The sequence below is a fragment of the Glandiceps talaboti genome, chromosome 16 (assembly GCF_964340395.1).
Source record: "Glandiceps talaboti chromosome 16, keGlaTala1.1, whole genome shotgun sequence".
NCBI classification, from domain to species: domain Eukaryota; kingdom Metazoa; phylum Hemichordata; class Enteropneusta; family Spengelidae; genus Glandiceps; species Glandiceps talaboti.
Window position 1 is genome coordinate 17,015,179 of NC_135564.1, and position 20,607 is coordinate 17,035,785.

The 20,607-nt window shown below is 36.8% G+C and overlaps 1 protein-coding gene across 1 annotated transcript in view; it reads right to left on the reverse strand.

Annotated features, from left to right (window-relative positions):
• LOC144447731 (histone-lysine N-methyltransferase 2C-like) overlaps positions 1 to 5,146 on the reverse strand; it is a 65,004-nt gene extending 59,858 nt beyond the window's left edge. Inside the window, exon 1 of the mRNA XM_078137811.1 lies at positions 4,599 to 5,146. Within this exon, the coding sequence (XP_077993937.1) occupies positions 4,599 to 4,605 (7 nt within the window). The 5' untranslated portion in view covers positions 4,606 to 5,146. The remainder of the gene's footprint in view (positions 1 to 4,598) is intronic.
• Between the last annotated feature and the right edge of the window lie 15,461 nt (positions 5,147 to 20,607).

Sequence of the window (20,607 nt, forward strand, 5' to 3'; positions counted from 1 at the left end):
GTGGCCGTTTTCGCATGCCTCATGTATTCCGCAAGTAAGAGGGGACTGGGTAACCCGATCTCAACATATGACGCCTTGTTTGAAAGGTCTTTGATGTTTGTGATGGGTCGTAGCCTCGTCCTGTTGATTCTCTGCTGTTATCCGCCATTAGGAGACAATTTAAATCGATTTGGACCAGAAGCGCCAGGAATTTCAGATAAACGATACCTCTGAGTTGAAATATAGTGTTTCTTTTATAGAATTATTTATTTGTTACTTATTTTGATCGAGCAAGTCCTCTGTGTTTACGAGTTTAGTTTTCCAAGCAAACCATCTTTGCAGAAGTACATGTACGTGCGTGGGCGTCAAGCCAGGCCAAGATATGTAGTGATTACTGATCAAAATGGCCACCATACAACGTGGCGACGCTAGTAGTTCTCAATGGCCTGAAAGTGATTTAAAGTGGTGAATATATTCCTTTTGGTAATGAAAATGACCAGGAAGATGTTTTTTGTTCTTTATTACTACGACATGAACAGAGGTTGCGTTAACGCATATTTGTGCATATTTGACGCCATATTTGACACTTTGGACACATTTTTTTGGATGTATGCATCACTGGGGTCGCGTCATAAACAGGGGACAAATGGGGCCTACTGTTGGCAAACATACGGTTATCATCTTTGCTTCGAAGTTGTAGAAAAAGACATCATGGATTTAGTCAGTATAGTCTGATTGTAACTATTTTCTAAATCTCTATGTGCAGTGTGACCTGTGAAATTTGAATACGACCCATCGTATGGCAAAACGTTTCAACAGTTTCATGTGCCCCATGACCATTTCCTGATGTGGAGAGCATGTCTTGGGTAGTTTAGAAACTATGTGATATTATTGTTACTTATCTACGTGATTTGTTATTTATTAACAGACACGAGATGTGGTTAGAAAGGGTTTCCATCGATAGCACGGCCATTACGGCGAAGCATCTTCACTCACGGGTGAAAGCGATGAATAAATAGACCACATCGATGGAGTCTACAATGAAAACACGTCACCATTTCATTCTCACTAAAACTTTTTAAAAAATGTTGAGCGTTGTTACGAGATCAAACGCATTATGTGAATTTACAGTTCACTACATGCTCTTCGAAGCTTTGTCTGAGGTGAACATGGTTCACATGTTATGTTAAGGCATCGTTCAAGAATAAACGAATATCTTGGTGTAAATTGAGTTAATATCTTGGTGTAAATTGAGTTAATATCTTGGTGTAAATTGAGTTAACACTAATAACAGTTCTTCTCAGCGACACACATTTTGTATTAAACTTTTACAACTGTGTCTCTGTGAAATTGAAAGTTCACGCTGTCGTTCATACTCCATGTCACAGAACTTAGTTTGTGCATTGCGGTATCGTATCATAGTGTAGTTTTACATGTACATACTCCAAGAACCATCCTAACAGAGATTCATCCGGAGTTCGTTCTTGGAGCACATATTTTAGAGAGTGATTACCAAACAAAATCGAAAGTCTATAAACATGAAATTAAACCACTGTACATGTATAGAGTATTGTTGCACATAAACGTTTTCTTTTTGGAAGTGCAAACTATGTACTTGTATACGGTATGCGAGAGAATGACACTGATGTGTTCATGTACATGTATTTACATTTGTAACATATTTAGTGTACATCTGAAATACATGTGGTGTGCACGCAAATTTGGAAGAGATTTTGACGCTAATTTTGGTAGGAAACACGTCCCTGGGACCGTCTCCCAGGGATGCATCAGAAAAAAAGCTACCGCGACCTCTTCATGAAAAATATGTTTAATTTTTCATTATTTTCTCTGGAGTCTTATCACCTGTATTCAGGGATGCATTGTAACCTGCATTTGAAATCAGAACGGTGGCCTATGTACATCACAGTTGGTAAGAAATGTCAGTTTTTATTATACCCACAACAACAAAATTTGGCTATCATTAGAGAGCAGACTGTAGAGTACACATGTAGGTCTGTTGATTGTGTTCAAATGCAGAGTCCTAGTACACCTTCTCTATATGTATGACGTCTTTGACCTTTGAATACTTCAAGTTAACCTTTCATTTTCACATCAAATTTACATATGAAGTCTGGTGATACTGATAAGTGTAGCACTTTGAAATTCTACATCTAACAGTTTTTTTACAATCAGTGAAAAATGCACAAATTTTAAAGGCTTTTACAGTTATTAAGGTGGGTTTTTTTGTACAGATGCAACAACACCAAAAGCTCTACCTTGATCATATGACTAACAACTCTTGCTAGTGTAAAATCGATGTTTCCCAAAATCTTGCCAAAGCTGAAACTTCTAAATATGGTGCGAATTGTAGTACACTACAATGTATTCCTTTATTCCTACAACCATGATTAAGGAAAGTATAAAACAGGATTGACAAAGCATCGATATGCAAACTGTATATACTGCTGTCAGACAATGATAGTTGCACAGATGTAAAATGTGTGTCACCAGAACACTCTGAACAAAGGTAGAAACATTACTCAGTGAAAACAAATTGAATATGGGTACTGAAGTAAGACAGGGAATCATAAATCATCTTTGAATAAATTTGGATTTCTACAAAAAAATTTACAAAGACATCCTACAGTTGAGCATACATGTAAAATAAAAAGTAACTTTTATAAATCAAAAACATCCTAAAATCGCAACGATGGTTTTAAATAATTGGTCAATAATCAATAAACTTATACATCAGTAGTTGTACATGCACATGATTTGCTTTAGTTTATAGTTCTCTGTAACGCTAGGTTCAAGCTGGTAGACATACTTGGCCAGGAGATCTTAGGGAGAGTTCATGTGAAATATCTACCTATCAGTACATGTACATTGGTATGTGTTAGGGTATGAACATTTCAATTGTTACCGTTTGTGTTACCTGTATTAGACTCGTTTTGTTTTTCATCATGCTCCCTGTCTGCATGTACAAATGTAGTTGGAATCACAGAGGGTCGTATCTTGGAAAACCTACTAAAGCTGCATTATTATTACATACAATACATGTATGCAGGGTTTTTTACTTTAGGTGTGGAAATCCAGGTAACAGGAAGTGGTAAATGTAGTAAAGACTACATGATACCATATCTGGTGGGAATGGAGACCCCCCCCCCCCCCCCCCCCCCCCCGGTCAAATGACTTGGAACTCTGATAGATTCTGCATACAATCATGGAAGTAGAACCGACCACAATACAGTATACAACCCTTCACAAAAACACTGATATGTATAGGAATGGTGTTGTAAAGAGGCTGATTTAAGCCATTCCATAAACTCTGACGAGTAGATTTGTAAGATTGCACACAAAATGAAGACACTAAAGCAAAACTACACAAGATATCCAGTGCATGCATATATATTATATGCATGTATATTAAACAATAGCCGTTGTGACCTTTTGTTTCCACTGATGGTTCTACAAAGGATCATTTGACCACTCTATCATCTAAGTGAATAGTGACATTTCACACATTTTTTTTCAAAATTTAACTGTTTCAGCTTTTACCTTCTTAGAAAATATCTTTAATTCAGGTAACAAGAATGGAATTTGAAAAATTCTCTCATCCATGACATGAAAGGTCAGATCAAATTTCTTTGATCTTAGTAACAATTCCTTTGTCTATGAGGAGAGGGAGACCTCTTAGCTACTCTAGATATGGATTTTGATAATTTTCACGGCTTCTGCTCTAGAAGCTGTCAGTAACCTGTGTCTAGAGATGAAATTGAAGCCTTTTGTTGTAGCCACATTATGCCTGTGACACCACAGACTACATTGATAACCTCATACATTCCTTAATATCAATCCATTCCCAAATTTAAAAAAAATATATATGTGGGACATTAATCAAGATCACCATTTTCTACAATTTTCATTACATAGCAAAATATTCATTGTTTACTTGAGACAATTTTCCGAAAATGTACGAATTTTACGTAATTGTTACCGATATGAAATTCCAACAAAGAAAAGCTGCGAAAACCAAGGGCTCATGGGTAATATTACTATATTTAACCACAGAACGCCGAGGTATTCCCTACAAAATATATTTTCAGGCACCTTATCGAACTTGCTAAAGGTCGACAACAGCTTAGTTATATATAAAAGGTATCTCGGTCGGATATGTACGTTGAATTTGTGAGTTTTCTGAATAACGTTTACTGAGAAGGTTCAAAAATCTAATCCACAGATCGGAACATGGCTGCTAAATCTACGGTCTGTGTTATTGCTTTGCCACGCGTACCGCGGGCGAACGACAAAACAAACACCAACGCAGCCAGGACGCTTGGGTCATATTTTTGCTAGTTTTACACATTAGTCGCTAAGAGCAAGACAAGAAACTATATAAGCAAGTTGTTGTATTTTACGATCTTTGCCTCACTGGCAGTCGATAGTCAATTCGTTTTCCATTCCCTTCACAGTAACATTACACTGCCGACACTGATCTCATAGGGTTGGATAAAGCATGCATGCATGTTTCTACACATCTACATTTTACAAACCCACGTTCGTATTTTGGTCGGCCAATTCGCCGCCGTTAATTTACTATCCAAAACAGTTCAACTCACCTGACATTCTGTTCTTGATTTTCCAGTATTCAAAATGTTCTCAAAAAGCACAGTATCATGGTAAAATAGCCGTGCCAACCAAATTCTCAATTGATATAATCCGGCAGAAAAAAAAAAGATGGACAGTGGAATCGAATATGGCTCCCAAAATGTGTGGATCAACGCTGTAGACACGGTGCCAAATCCAGTACGAAGGAAGATGCACACTTCTTTGTTACACGGCAAACTGTTGAGTCACTTGTCGGCTTCAGCGTGACACCAGCTCTGCGAGGATTTACGGGGTTCGCTGGCTCCCCAAATGTAGCATCAACAACAAGAAAAGGCAATATAATCAAGAGCTAATTAGCAGATTTCCACACAGCCCGCTGCGATGAATCCTTCCACACAATATATTCAACGGTTCAGCTTTAAAATTTCCAAAAAAATTCAGACATCTAAGTAGATATTACTCCCGACCGAAAACGAAAATCATCTGCGAAATAATTACTCGTTTGTTGGGTAAATTTAGATATAGAAACTAACCATCGAGCCAATATCCAACAACGACACGGCCGCCATCTTGAAAGCCTAATATCGCCTTGACCTCCCGCGAGTAAACACCCTGGAAAAAATAGTCCCCTTTTCTTTTAAGATTTCGACCAAATCATCATGTGTTGCAGTTGATGGCTCGAATATTTCGAATTAAAGTATATCCTTGTATATTTTTTACCGATATCACTAAAAATTATGACAAATTTAATCGACGCGATGCGTTCCCTCTCATGAAAGATAAGGGCGTTTTCCCTTTGCGTATGGATCTATCCTTTTAAACCCCCGCGATAGTAAATTTGCATATCCACAATAGCTCCAAGGCCATTTCAGTGAGAGGTCATCGAGAGCATTTAGGCTACTGGAAAAAAAATTGATCAAACGTTACCATTCACTTCGAAGATTCGATATTTGCACATTCAAGAAATAATGATTTCAGGCAGAAATTTGAATAGTTTGTTTATCACAATTATAAAAGAAAGCTCGCTGACAAAGTACCTACTGAACAAAGGCAAATGATAAAACGGAACAGCCCACAACGTTGGAACAATAAAATTTCCAGAACTTTTGTTTCACGTATTGCCATATGGTCTTACATGATATACATGTCTTTTATCTAATTTTTAACTGGTTTTGATTCATTATTTTATTTCACATACGTTTAATACTGGAAGACTTACAAGTATGCATCTCTCTGTGTTACTGGGAAAGGGAGTTCGAAAGCCGGCGGGAAGTTATTGTTCCGACCACATCCCTTCGTGGTGGTATTTGCAAGTTATACAGTTGAGTTAGGGTGCCCTACTCCAGGAAATATATGTCGCACTTTGTCGGCGAGGCCCACCCAAATGTATGAGCAGCACACCTTTTCGCCCATTTCCCAAGCGGTCGGCGTTTTGGAGTGATATCCACTACCAGACCCTGGTTTGGGCGTATACGCTATGTACATGCAATGCCTATACACACGTCGATCTAAAATCACGTGGCTTACATAGCACTATGCGGTATTCCTCGTTCAAAGTAGTTTTACATTTTGTCGTGCGAGGAAGCGCTTTTGTCTTGACACCGTCTGGTCAACTATAGTACAGCTTGAGACAAGTTGTTACTCGTCCTTCGCTGATCGATTTACTGTTCTGTTCGACTGACAGCTAAGTTGGTGAGGTCAAGCATTGTACGTGAGTTCAAGGCATGTTTTCAAGACAAGTGAAGTTTCTTGTGAATGAAAGCATTTCTCACGTACTAGTACTAGTATCTTAAAACATCACTCACGACACAGGTAGACACTGACAGGCTAGCCTGTAGTGTAGTGTAGGTGAAAAACATGAGATTGTCTCTTGTCACGAGGCCATTATATGGGTCAAGTTCAAAATCCGTTTTCTTTGTTCTTATATATCTGGAATCCCACAACATATCTAGCCTATTTCGGCAACGACTGTCTGGAATCCCGCGACATTCGTATAGTCCTATGGCAACGACAAGTATAGATGTTTGTAATCGTTTCCCGCAAAATCGGAGCTGTGAAACATGAACGAAATTGTAAAGCTTACCGCGTCAACTGTTCTTTTCGAGTGGTTTTCATACTTAAAAAATTGAAACACATTAAATCGCTTAGTCGCTTTACGACACATTATAATGATGTATAGTAGAGTGTTTGCCTAGTCCGTCATTCATGGAATGAAAGGGAAACGAGATCGGCATTATCCCGTTGCCAGGGGCAGACAAAAGCATGCTATATACAAAACGCATCCATCTTCAGTTGAAATCTAAACAAACTTCGCTCAAACTTTATTACATGTAACACTGTACTGAGTAATATGGTGTAAATACAACGACACCCACATTTTAACATATTTCGCGTTTTCTACCACAAAGAATGATCGTCACACGTTGCTTTGGAAACGCGTTGCTGTAATCTTGTCAAGTCTATGGAAGTTGCGAGTGGTGGTGTTCCAATCATGAGCGACTAATAATATCCAATTCCACCCAAGCCGCTCTCCCATGATGGCTAACTCTGGAAGTAGTAGGCTCAGCGCTTCGAGAACATATGTCTCCGTACCCAATCCGGTACCCCAAGGATGGCTCACACTTTTCAATGCTTTGACCAGTTTGTACATGTTAACAAGGACGAGTGAAAAGTGGAGCCATCATTTTCCGCTAAACCCAACTGGTGTTGGCTGAGACTGCCAGTACCTTCCAATATTCTATATTTACCGGTAAATGGGCATGGATGCATGCTGTGCTCGTAAATTACAGAGGCGTATGATGTACCACATGTTACGACAAACTACACGTAGTAGTATCATTATGTGCAAGCCAGTACAAAGAATTGAAAGTTGCATTGACTGTAACTGAAGCATATTATCCGACCCAATTTATAAAAAAAAAAAAAAAACGTGTCGATACAGGTTTTCCTATTTTCTTTGTCTCGTCTCTTTATTACCCAATAAGTTGAAATCCAGTTTAATTTCCCTCTTAAGACTCCTCCGTGTGCTTGTGCATTTGTTGACCGTAGAACGGAATAAAAAGAATGATACGAGGCGATAACCAACACAACGGATATGTAACGTGAACCCATCACATATATGTACTTTCTGGTCGAAAGTAGTTTTGATAGCCAACACGTACGATACAACTGTATATCAATAATTTGTTTCACATGTTTCAACCATATTCGACGACAATGATAAGTTTTCCTTCAGAATGACCGTAATATTTTGGCGGGTACACAAATCATAGCGAACTCATAACCTCTGACACGAGCATTTGTTCTATACAATTTTTAGCAGGGTACCTAGCAGTGTAGTAGCATTGCATGTTAGTCACGCTTGCATGAATGCGTTCTAGGTCTAGCCGGCTCAGTGGGAAACACCCACTAGTCCAACAGCGGTGAAACCCTGGTGAAAGCAAACCGTTGTCTACCTGTCTGCTTTCACGTTGCGTCGCGTCGTGCTGCGCCTGAGACCTCAGACCACGTGACTAGTGGTCTCAGACCACGTGACTAGTGGTCTGCGCTAGCTGAGACCATGGATGTATTAGTAATACATCCATGCTGAGACCAAGGACAATACAAATGAAGCGAAGGACCGTAAGATAGGTGAATTACTACCACTTCGCGACCTATGTACGTATAATGAGAGTGCACTTATTGTAACATGTGAAATGAGAGGTGTGTGTACTGTGTGATGCAGTGTTTTTGACAAATCGTTGGCAACAAAACTCGGCGCCCTGCTTATTTCCTTTCCTAAAACAAACCGACCTAATACCTTTATGGTTGTAAATGTAATGCGGCCTTGTCCCCGTGTTTACACCTTTGTATGGGCCACTGAAACCGCCTTTTCAAGGTCTGCGTCTCACGAGGTCTACATACCTGCGAAACAACAAACAACATGTTAGCCCAGACTAACGGAGATTAAAATAAATAATCTTCTAAACTTATCAAAGTTTTGAAGTCGAAAGGTGAAAACCAGAGACAAGGAATACCTTCTTTGTGTCAAAACATAAATGCTGTCAAATTTCGAAGTAGAACTATGTACAGTTGTTTATGTTATGTCACAAAGGAAGTAATGCCCGTTTCCAAGGTTATATGTCACTAGGTGTATATGTGCTCAGACCACTAACGAGGCAGTGTCAATGAAGGAGATGTAGTGACTTGTTACATTTGGTAATAGACGTGACCTTGATATGACCTCACATCACAAATTCAGGAAATAATCAAATGTTTGTATAAGTTGTACACTGAAATCAATATCATATTTCTATAGTCGTAGAAGTAGCAGTAGCAGTGCAATATAGCCAATCGCATTAATTTTGGTCCGCACCCAAAAACCAGCGTCCCCCAGTGAATCACGATTTTAATTTTTACGATGCGTATCTCGTTATAGAAAAAACAGAACTCCAGCGACACATACAATGTTTTTATTGTTATTTATATAGTTTCAGTGAATATCTTAGTAGGTTGTCTAGTGTGGATTTGATTTCCTTGGTAACTAAGGAATGCCGCCTTTCGTGGTACTGGGGAAAAACATCCGTATATATAAAGGGGGTTAAAAACGTACATTCGTCATATACATCCGAGCTAAATGCCATGACATTCGGACAATAACGGCTATATACCTATGTAAAACCTGAATGATCGGTGTGCATTTGTCGTCTGTCCTAAAAACGCTTTTATAGTCTTCGATTCTTCGATTTTTCGACTCTTACGTTTTATTCACCGAGTACATACATTCACCATCATTTACTAGCGCATTCTTGTTAGACAGAAAATGCGAAAGGTAATGGAAATGCTGAAAGCAGTTTCCGGAATAATTCTCCCTTACACTGACAGTCCTTTGAAACGAACGGGGTGAACAATTTGCCAAGTATCAGAACTGATGGTGTACTGATGAGTCGACGTGCAACTATATATTGTATTCTAGCTAAAAAATGTCAACCTCAAATAACCAGTAAAAGTTTAATTATATAATGACTTGTCGACTTGATGTTTTCATCACAACTCAATGATAAATGAATTCCCTGCCCTAGACCCCCCCCCCCCTTTGAATGCACCGTTGTCGATTCCCTCTCTTAAATGTCGTGGAATTGAATAAAAAGGTCGAATTACCTTGTTAGCTGTCATTACAGCTAACCTTAGGTGATGTTGTAACAAACATGGTGAATGAAGCGAAGGCAGTAAATGGGTTTTGCTAGGCGATGCGAATCTGAAAAAGTTACGATTAATTGGCAAAGGGTGAATTTTTGATGATGAAATTTGACTATTGTGTACAGTATGATCGGAAATGACGTCAATAACGAGGCTTTGACGGTGAATTCAGATTGAAATGTTCACACACACATGTAGACGCTCTGAAACCAAATCGTTTCAAGGAAAATCTTTGAAATGTACAAATGATCGAAAGCAAACTTGTATTACGACCAAGACGAGTAACCATATGTAACCATGTAATATGACTGGAGTTGACGAAATCATAAAGGAAGTAGAGACGTGTTTTAAAATCTAAAGGTAAATTAACGGTATAATTAGCAGAGTACGTAGTTAGACTGGGTATTTCAAATAAGTTTTACTGTCAAATTTCGTGGAAATATATCATGTTGTATGCATAGGAAAAGTCTAATTAGTCTTTGAAATAATATCATGCTGTTTCGACATTTCATTTTTTTTTGCCATAAACTGTCTTTTCCGAGATGACTCTTTTGTTGTGAGGGGAAGGGCGACAGCTATACTGCTATTTGGTTTTTAAAACAGCGCCCTCACACTCGCTCTTTAATGTTGAATATACTACCCAGAGAACTCTGCACATATCGAAACACCTCAGATCTATTTTCGGGTTTGTATTTTCTTAGAAAAAGTGATAACTTTTACATCTTAATCTTCAAGTTTTGGTATATCTCTTTTCAAAACATACACTTTGCAAGTGAAAATACTGCAAATCAATAATTATTATCCACGGTTTTGAAATATTTGCATTTTTATCAGCAAAATATCAAAAATGTGTAAGAAAATGAAAACCCAAAATAGATCAGAACTTATTGGTACTCTTCATGTCACCCTTCCACTGCCTTTGAACTTGATGGATGTGTATAGCCAGGAGATAAAAATAGCATAGTACATTTTACTTGACACAGAAGTACGTATGAAAATATATATATATACATGTATTACATGTATATGGCAAAAAATGCACACACAATATAAAGTAACACTAAGTATATATATGACCAACTAATAATAACACAAACAACAAAAAGGTTAGACTTTATTCGGTAGATTCAAATCGTAGACACTTGCTCAGGAATGAAGAACGGGTCGCGGGCCGGTCGTAAAGCGGACACTGGGTTGAGTCAGATGAAACAATACTTGCACACTCCTCGCATGTTATATCGTAAGTAGCTCAGTCTGCAAGATACGACGTGTTCAAGTTGTGCCCCCCCCCCCCATCAGCCGAGTGACGAGAAGGCCGATGAGGGCGGAATTGGACCCGACGTATCTTACAGTCTATCAGGGAAGTGACTAAAAGTTACTATTTTGTTTGATGCTGTTGGTGTGTGTTGTTGTTGTTGTTGTTGTTGTTGTTGTTGTTGTTGTTGTTGTTGTTTTCCCTTTTGTTTGTGCTAATATCGCTGACATTGTAAAATGTGTGATAAATCGAAGTGACTGTCAATCATGTAACAATAATGTAACAATAATTATATTAAAAATCAAATCAAATGCAAATGCATCGAAGTAGAATAGGTGTGCATTTCTACAAAGGTATTCATGCACAGACGAAGAGTTTAGAATTTATGCCGGATTGGCTAAAATGGGTGTAAGATAACAATGTCGTAGGGAAAATGTAAATTTACAATGATAGAGGCGTTTGCAAGGACCATAGACTGTTTACACTTACAGCAGAGATTTCTCGTCCGACATTTTTTCAACAATCTTCTACTCATTTGATTTGCATAATCACATCTTATATATTTGCGAGATTTTGCGTGAACTTATCACATTTGGGACGTCGGATGCCAGAAAGCTAATCCATTTATGGGCTAGTTGATAAAGGGATCCCAACAGACGTTACTTCAAAGGATGTGCCGCAGTTGCACGTCTTTTTCCCTCTACTGTCTATGCAAGGACCTAGCCAGGACAGAGCTCAAGCACTTTGTAGGCTGAACAGCGCCCTCAATCATCGTGTATACTTTGTATATTTTATCCAGATTTTACCTTTGTGTGTGTGTATCTAGTGATTTTTTCTTCTGATATCTGGACATTTTAACAGTTTCGAATGGTGTATTATTTGTATTTTTATTCAGTCAGTTGTACAGCGTGTTGTGATTATTCTATTGTAATGCGCAAGTGTACAAAAGGTAGAAATAAGTCTGACTGGACTTTTCCTTTAAGATATAAAGCACTCATTAAGTTGCCCCTTACATTTTCTTTAGGTTAGAATCATATTCACTGTAAGTTCCGTCTATAACTTTATTTGAAAAAAAAAATTATTGTGTCAATGTAAAGCACTGATGGATTTGGTCATCCAACGTTTTACAAACATCGTAAGTACCCTTAGACCGTTAGGAAAGACCGTGCAAACTGATAATAGACATACAAACTCAATAGAGTCAGAAATATGATACCTAGGCCATAAAAGAAAGTATGCAACTTGCAAATGTAGAACATAATGATAAAAAATGGAGACTGATGAACCTGGATGTTTTATGTTATTTACTATCGAGTCACAAAGTCTTCCTGTGTATCGATAACATCATTATATATATATATATATTTATATATATATATATATATATATATATATATATATATATATATATATATATATATATATATATAATAACTTTACACTGAAGTACAGTCTATAAATAATAGCATCGTGAACCATACATTTTACAGTATATAGATGTACATGTGTGTATATATATATATATATATATATATATATATATATATATATATATATATATATATACACATTTGTATTTATATATAAACAACGGAGACTATATAGAAGAACGGCGAGAAATCAAGAACCGTATGAGGAAGAGGGGCTACAAAGACAGAAAGACAGCTGAAGAAAGTAGACAAAATCAACAGACAAGATCTACTACATTAAAGAAAGGAACAAACTAACAAGCATGAAGGAAGAATAATTCTCTCCCTAACATACTCCAACGCACTGCCCGAGGTACAACATATCCTGAAAAAATACACCTTAACATCCTACACAAATCACAAAGATGCAAACTAGCTTTCCCCTAACAACTAATGGTCGCATGGAGAAAAGGCCGAGATCTGGAATCTATCATCATTCACAAGAAACACAACAGACTTTTCAACAAACAAAAAACAGGATCACACCAATGCAAAGCATCACAATGTGCAATCTGCAAATGCACGATGATGATGACAGAATTCACAGGCCCAAACAACACAAAATACACAATCTCTGGACACATAAACTGAAGAAAAAAATGTAATATATGGTATACATTGTGAGAAATGTGGAAAAATAATATATGTTGGAGAAACAGGAGATACCATCTACAACCGTATGCAGAACCATTTATCACTGATAAGAACAAAAACAAAACAGATACAATACCAACTCACTTCAACTCAGTCAACCATTCCCTTGCCGACTTAAAAATAGTAGGACTTGAAAAGATATGGAAGAACAAATCATACAGGCTAACACGTGAATCTATCTGACTTGACTATGTCGCCACTACTATGTATATCCAGATAGCCAAGACTATGTGCTAATGTTATGGATAATCGTTACCCTATTCCATTACATGGAACGACTTAGTGCTAAAAAGAAGTCAAATATACTATTGGTTGTGTTCTTCATTGCTCTTTTCTTTGAATTGGGAACCTCTTCTAATTAAGAAGAAATTTTTGACTCTGTGAGTAGAAATTTTCATTTAATATTATGAACCCAGAGTCTATGAATATTCAGTCTTGTAACTGTACATTGTTAGTGAATAGGTGTAGCAGTATGACATTTTGAATGTTTGACTATTAATTCGTTGCTATTGACTATTGTTAATTTTAGATAGTATCCCATACCCTCCTGGAATTTAAACGTGAAATGTAATATTTTGAAATGAACATGGTTCCAGGCAACTGCACTCGATACTCTGTTTTAGGCATTCACAACACTTGTTTCTATAGTATGGATACAAAAACTGCAAAATTGATAAATTTGACTCTTTTCGTGGAGATAACACCTACACTTTATCTTACCATTGAAAGTTCAAAATAGTCGAAGGAGTACTTTTAGAAGTAAATTATGTATTGTCGTTGTTTACGCGTTTACTAGTTTTGCTAATTACATACTTATTTGTTTGTCATTAATTGTAAAATTATCATATTAAAACAATAAACATTAGCTAAGCACTTACATCTATGTGTATTTATTTATTTATTTATTTATTTATTTATTTAGGGTCCCATTGATCATTCTTGTTTTAAAATAGGTCAAATATTTTTGCTCTAAACGAAAATTAGTGATGAGAAGTTCACGAAAATGCATGCATTTCATGACGATGACAAATAAAATCAATTTGGCACTGAAAAGTTGTACGTATTCCGTGGTTGAGATCTATCCCAAAACATGACATTTGCATGGCATACAGTGACAATAAACGGGTACAAAAATGGATGTAAATGTTAGACCAGGTTTTGCTTAAATTACAGTATGATTCGCCAGGACTTCAAAACACAAAAAAACTGCCAAACTGACGACTAAATACAACAACAAAAAGATATACAGATTATAAGTACAAATTGTATCCCGTCGCGTTAATTCGTCTTTGCATTTTCATAGGTTTACGGTTATGGTATTTGTTTATTTATACTCTTTTTTGAAATACATTGGCGTTGTTTAACCTTAGTGGCTGAATTCGCAGCGAATTTTGATGACCCGCGAGATAAAAGATCAGAATTTGGAAGACAGTACGATTTTACAGAGATGAGTTCCTTGCAGGAGTAAAAATGTCTCGGTCGACTCGAGAAAATTCGAGAATGATGAAAATTAAAAATTTGCAAAAATTGTATATGTTCACATGTGTGGCATTGTAAACCTATCCTCGTATTAATTATTTGGCGAATGTTGCACATCTGGTGCTGATAGCCGTGCCAACTATCATCGGTATGGGGCCTCTGTGTTTATCACAGCCACTACAGTAATCTCTAACTTCACTTCATGTGGTAGCGGCGACCTCAAAGAATTGTTTGGCGCCAGGCTGTCTAGAAACCAAATATCGAGTAGTTAAGACATTAGGCACATCTGAATAAACATACTAAAAATCTCATAACACTTTCGACGTGTTATAAGCTGTTTATGTGTTCCTCTCGATAACGAAAAGTGGCGAAAACAAACATTAATCGAACTAAGAATTGTTGTGAGACGGTATGAATTTCACTTTTGTCTCTCGTTTCCAAGGTTTAACTTATGACTGAAAAAATGAATGGCATCGAAAATTTCACTGACCAAAATTTACTTCCTGAGAACATTGTAGTTGCACACGAGCTCGGAAGTGTATGAGCGGGAAACTGCACTATATTTAGCTGTTGTTTTCCTCAGCTGGTCGCCTATATTGTTGCCTCTCTTTTGCCAGGTTCAAAAACGAAATGGCTATTGGACATTTTATTAATAAATTTTTACTTCCTGAGAACGTTTCAGTTGTACAAAAAATCGGAAGCATATGAGCGGGGAACTATAACTTTGCTTATTTGTTGTTTTTTGCTCGGCAGAACACATATCTGTCTTACTACATACGCGAATTCTTTTATTAAGTCTTACATATTTTTGAAAGTCAAATAAGCTTAGTGTTGTGGGAGACATTTTGTTGAAAATTCATTGTGTGCCTAAATGTAAGTACATGACAGATGAGATGTTGCATGGCGTGCTGGTATTGTTAATTGTGAGTAAAAGTATTTGGCACTTGCCTTAAGTTACCATCATTTTACTGGTCGGTTCAGCTGTGTTTTACTTACTCGTTCAGACGAGTACATGAACTTTGATAGCACCCCCTGATTTCATCAAAATAAAATAGTCATATCATAGTTACAATACATCTAAAATAATGACACTTATTACATTGGTATCACTAGCCCAGAAACTTGGTTTTCATTTATATGTTATTATTTTATCTGAGCCAGCAGCATAGTCAAGCCCAAGCGAAAGCCAAGTCTCTGAATTACAATATTGCCACCTCGAAGTCCAGAGACTGCACTGGTCCAAGTATATTTTAACGCTATATGCACTATTTCGTGAGTTGACAGACAAAGTTTGATTTAGTATCAAAAAAACTTTTGTTGACAACACCATGTTCACTTCCAGTTTTCGCGAGCCCATAGTATGTTTTCGATGATGTCGTATAGAGTCTCTGAATGTTCTACAGATGCCGCAAAGAGGACTAGTTGTTTTACGACAATCACAGTTCAAATTTTCGTTGAGTTGTCTTTATATATACGAGGAAAATACAATGTAGTTATTGCTAGGTAACTTTACTAAACTATGTATGTCCAGACTAAACGAGACTCGTCGGAACGATACAATCCTTTGATTGACGGTAAATGCAAACTGCGGGTGATTAACTTGGCAAGTGATACAGTAAACCAACAACAACAACAACAACAACAACAACAACAACAACAACAACAAGCTCCATCCATGGAAATAACACTTTGGAAGATGTTCGAAAAGTCGGGTTTAGATCGAGAATTGTGCCCTCAAACCTAATTCATATACGTGTCCAAATTTGATGTAATAAATTACAGAAATACAGTCTACACACTAAAGTTGCTGACGTGGTTCCCTGACTATGAACGAACAAAGTTTACAAACGCCAGCGACTAAATGGTTTGCTTTGTACATATATACACACAGTGTTATTCCACATGTCAGAGTGTAAACCAAACAATTCGTTTACGCACATCTTCCTTAATTTCTTTCAAGTTGAATGACACTAAACATTAGCTACCGTATGTAAAGGGCAATGAACTTTCTCTAAGCTGATACGGATAACTGCATGCAAAGTTTTCGAGAATAGGTGAAACTTGTTCATGGTAGCACTCCCGTCAGTCCGATTGCATTTCTAATAGATTTATAGTTCCTAGAGAATGTGTCATTTGACAAGAGTAATGATTTTTTGTAATACAGTATGAGCAGTGGGGTATTTACTACCAAAATCTAATTATTACTGACAGGAGAAAGCCCGTGTGTAAGTGACATCAACATTTGGACAGACTTTGTTCTCTTGACATTTGACCCGACCAGTTGACTTCGAATCGCGTCGCATCTGTTGTAGACTTGGTGGAGACGAAGTACTTTTCTTTGGTCTTTTTTCGATGTTCTTGTCAATTAGATAATTTGTCGATATGCAACAAATCTTGTTATAGATTTTTGATGCACTTGCGAGTTGCTTTTAGTGTACTACTATCGAAGCAGTTTCGGCCATGATGGCTGTTCCTTCAAATTTAATGCTAGTGGCAGGTCAGCAATTATCAGGGGCTTTGCCTCGATGCCTGAACTCTTGGGCCTGAAGTCACCACTTTTGAATGACCATGTAGTTCATCTACCCCCAAAGATATTCAATTGTAAAATGTTAATTCTAAATTGCAACTACCCGTAGATATTCCCCAGACGATGTGTGTCCACGATCTGATTTGCAAGATTTGGGAGCTTTCGATCGTTTTGACGTGTAGATAGTTCATATACAAATGATAGTTGTAATTTGGGGAAGATCTAGGAATGGTGGCAGGGGCGTCAGTTCATTCTGTAGAAACTTGTGGAGATACAAGCGAAAAAAGAATGATATATACACCTTGAATATATTATCCTAGAATCCGGTCAAGTGGGAAATTTGGGGGTAATGGCGAGAGTTGAAAATCCACTCACGACCTCATTCTAAGCTATGAATATATAAAATTCGCTTTATTTTGTACCGAACAATTAATGTTCGATGCGTCATTGGTTTGAAAATGTTACACACTCGTCCTTAGTAGTAATTTACATAAATCACACGCCTTATTCTCTTCTACATAAACATATACACAACCACTACTTGTTAGGACTAGGTAACATCCATTCTGGGTGAATACCCTCTATCCAAGCCTCATAGTGTGAAGTGACAAAAAACATCCAAAGGATGGATGACTCCATACTAAGTTCTGTAATGTTTTTGGTACCCACGCTGTCAATTAAGAGTGTCTGCATATACTGGGTATGTACTATGGGAGTTCAGAATAATGTTGGTTTTTATATAACGCTTTCCCACTCTGTGCTCAAAGCGCTCTACAGTTATTACCCCTGGCACAGCGGCCCTTTACTTCTCAACTCCCTGAAGTATGCAATACCCTAGGTTAATAGTATGCCCTCGTGGATAGAGGATATTAATCCAGAATTGATGTTACCTATTCTGGTAAGACATATTCTCATAGTTTTCTTCCTTGAATCCAAGGAAGAAATTATCAATTGATGTCTTGACTTGTCAAGTGACGGTCCTGACTTGTCATTTGACGGTCCTGACTTATCAATTGACGAGTTCGACTTTTGGCGTGAATTACGCCTCATATCCAACACTTTGAACCCTAGCTAACTAACTATCACCAACCGTTCTTTGGTGTGTAACTTCACATTTTAATTTTGACATCATGCAACTTGAAACCCAAGGATCGAATATGACATATTTACATGTATTTTCTTATGAATATTCATCACCATTTTAGCAGTTCCTCCGGAAGAGAATTTTTATAAATGGAGAAAGCAGATTGCCCACCAGGAAATGCCAAATTTCTTTAAAGCTGTACCTGTAACCTGGGTATATTTTTTTTCGATCAGAGACAATCAACAATATTTTCACTGAAAATTGTTAAAATATCAATAATAAGGGATTGTACATGTCAATTAGAGGTCTATTTGGTACAAACGTAGTATAGCAAAACGTTGAAATCGTGATTCGTTGAGGGCGCTGATTTTTGGGTGTAGACCTAAAATTCTATTTGATTGGATATATTGCACCATGCTACTGTACCAAATATGTTTACCTACAGGTGATTCAATATTGCTCAGGGTGTACGATATTATGAGTAAGTCAGATATTGTATCTGACAAAATAAGTTTCAAAAACCCGCTGCAGCTGGTTCAGCTTTAACGCTTCAGCGAGATACAAATAGAAAGAAAAGAAGTAGAAACACCAAACATATTAATTTTTGATTGCTAAGGATAGTTTCGTCTGAGGTGCTTGTCGGAAGAATTTATAGGTTCATTAAAATGTTATTATGGACTTGTGTTATGTACTAGGTATGGCTGTTAAAGTCTACGAGTTGCTTAAAACGAAGACTTATGGTATAGTATCTTGATTTTATATTTGCATCTATTATTCCCAGGGTCTGTAGTAATTACTATAATTGATATTATATTCACACTAAGTGCGAAATGATATTTTTTTTTACTGTGAATCCTTTGTCAATAATGTATGGAGCTTTGATGAATAGTTTATAGTATCGGTGTCGGTTATACATGGATTACAATTAAAATCACGTGACGTGAAACATAACGTCGTCTGATGCGACAAAACTTACCAAACACTGCTACATTTTATCGTCTGCTTCAACAATAATTTTACCAACACTGCTACATTTTATCTTCTGCTTCAACAAAAATCTTACCAACACTGCTACATTTATCGTCTGGCTCAACAAATATCTTACCAACACTGCTACATTTTATCATCTGGCGCAACAACAATCTTACCAGCAGTACTACTACATTTTATCGTCTGGCTCAACAAAATTCTTACAACAGAGATTTTTGTCGAGCAAGACGATACAATGTAGAAGTGTCTGTAAGATGTTTCTCGAACCAAACGATGTTTTGTCTTTCAGGTCTCGTGATTTTCATTGTAACACTTGCATTTGTTTACAATCAAATAACTGAAATCGACATAAAAGGTGAAAAATTCATACAATTTCACAAACTTTCACAATTAACATAATTTGTTTTATATTTCAGCTAAAAATCTCAAACTATATAAAGATAGTATTCATATATAATACTGTCCGTATATCATTCATACATGATATCATTTTACAATATTATAGATATATTAATTCATGTGTTTTAAAATGAGGAAATGTTTACTAGTCCCCGTGTAAAAATTAATACCTAAAACTTCCTCACGGTAAGATGCATTTGATTAAAGGAATACTTGTGCTAAATACCATTTTAAAAAGACGTACATTGTACACGGATTAGTATCAACTTGGTTCAAATTTCACTATCTTAACATTTCAGTTGTAATCACTCGGTGTCTATTTCACTCAAGTGTTTATCCAGGAATGACACGTGTACTGAGTTAATCATATTCAAGTGCTATAATTTACATGTAATTATCATAATAATAAGCGTAATCAAAAGACATCCAATATCTAGTCAGTGTTTTTTAATGTAGTAGCAGTATAGGTACACACATATATGTATGTATGTATGTATGTATGTATGTATGTATATATGTATGTATGTGTGTGTGTGTGTGTGTACGTACGTACGTACGTACGTACGTATATATGTATGTATGTATGTATGTATGTATGCATGCATGTATGTATGTATGTATGTATGTATGTATGTATGTATGTATGTATGTATGTATGTATGTATATTGTTTGTTTGTTGGTTGGTTTGCTTTTTGATGTTTGTTTGTTTGTTTGCTGTTTGTTTGCTTGTGGGATAATTATTGCTGTATATCAAAATATACTGATAGTATTCTACTTACTGAATTATACTTAACAATCACTAGCCTGTCCACCAACTGGATATGTGACTCCGCTGCACTCGTTTAACAGCAGAATCCCACATACAGCGACGTATACAGATGAAACCATCACTGGCTATTGACTAAACTCAAACCTGGTATTTAAGAATCACATGCATCAACATTAATATTATAGTATAATATATATATATATATATATATATAT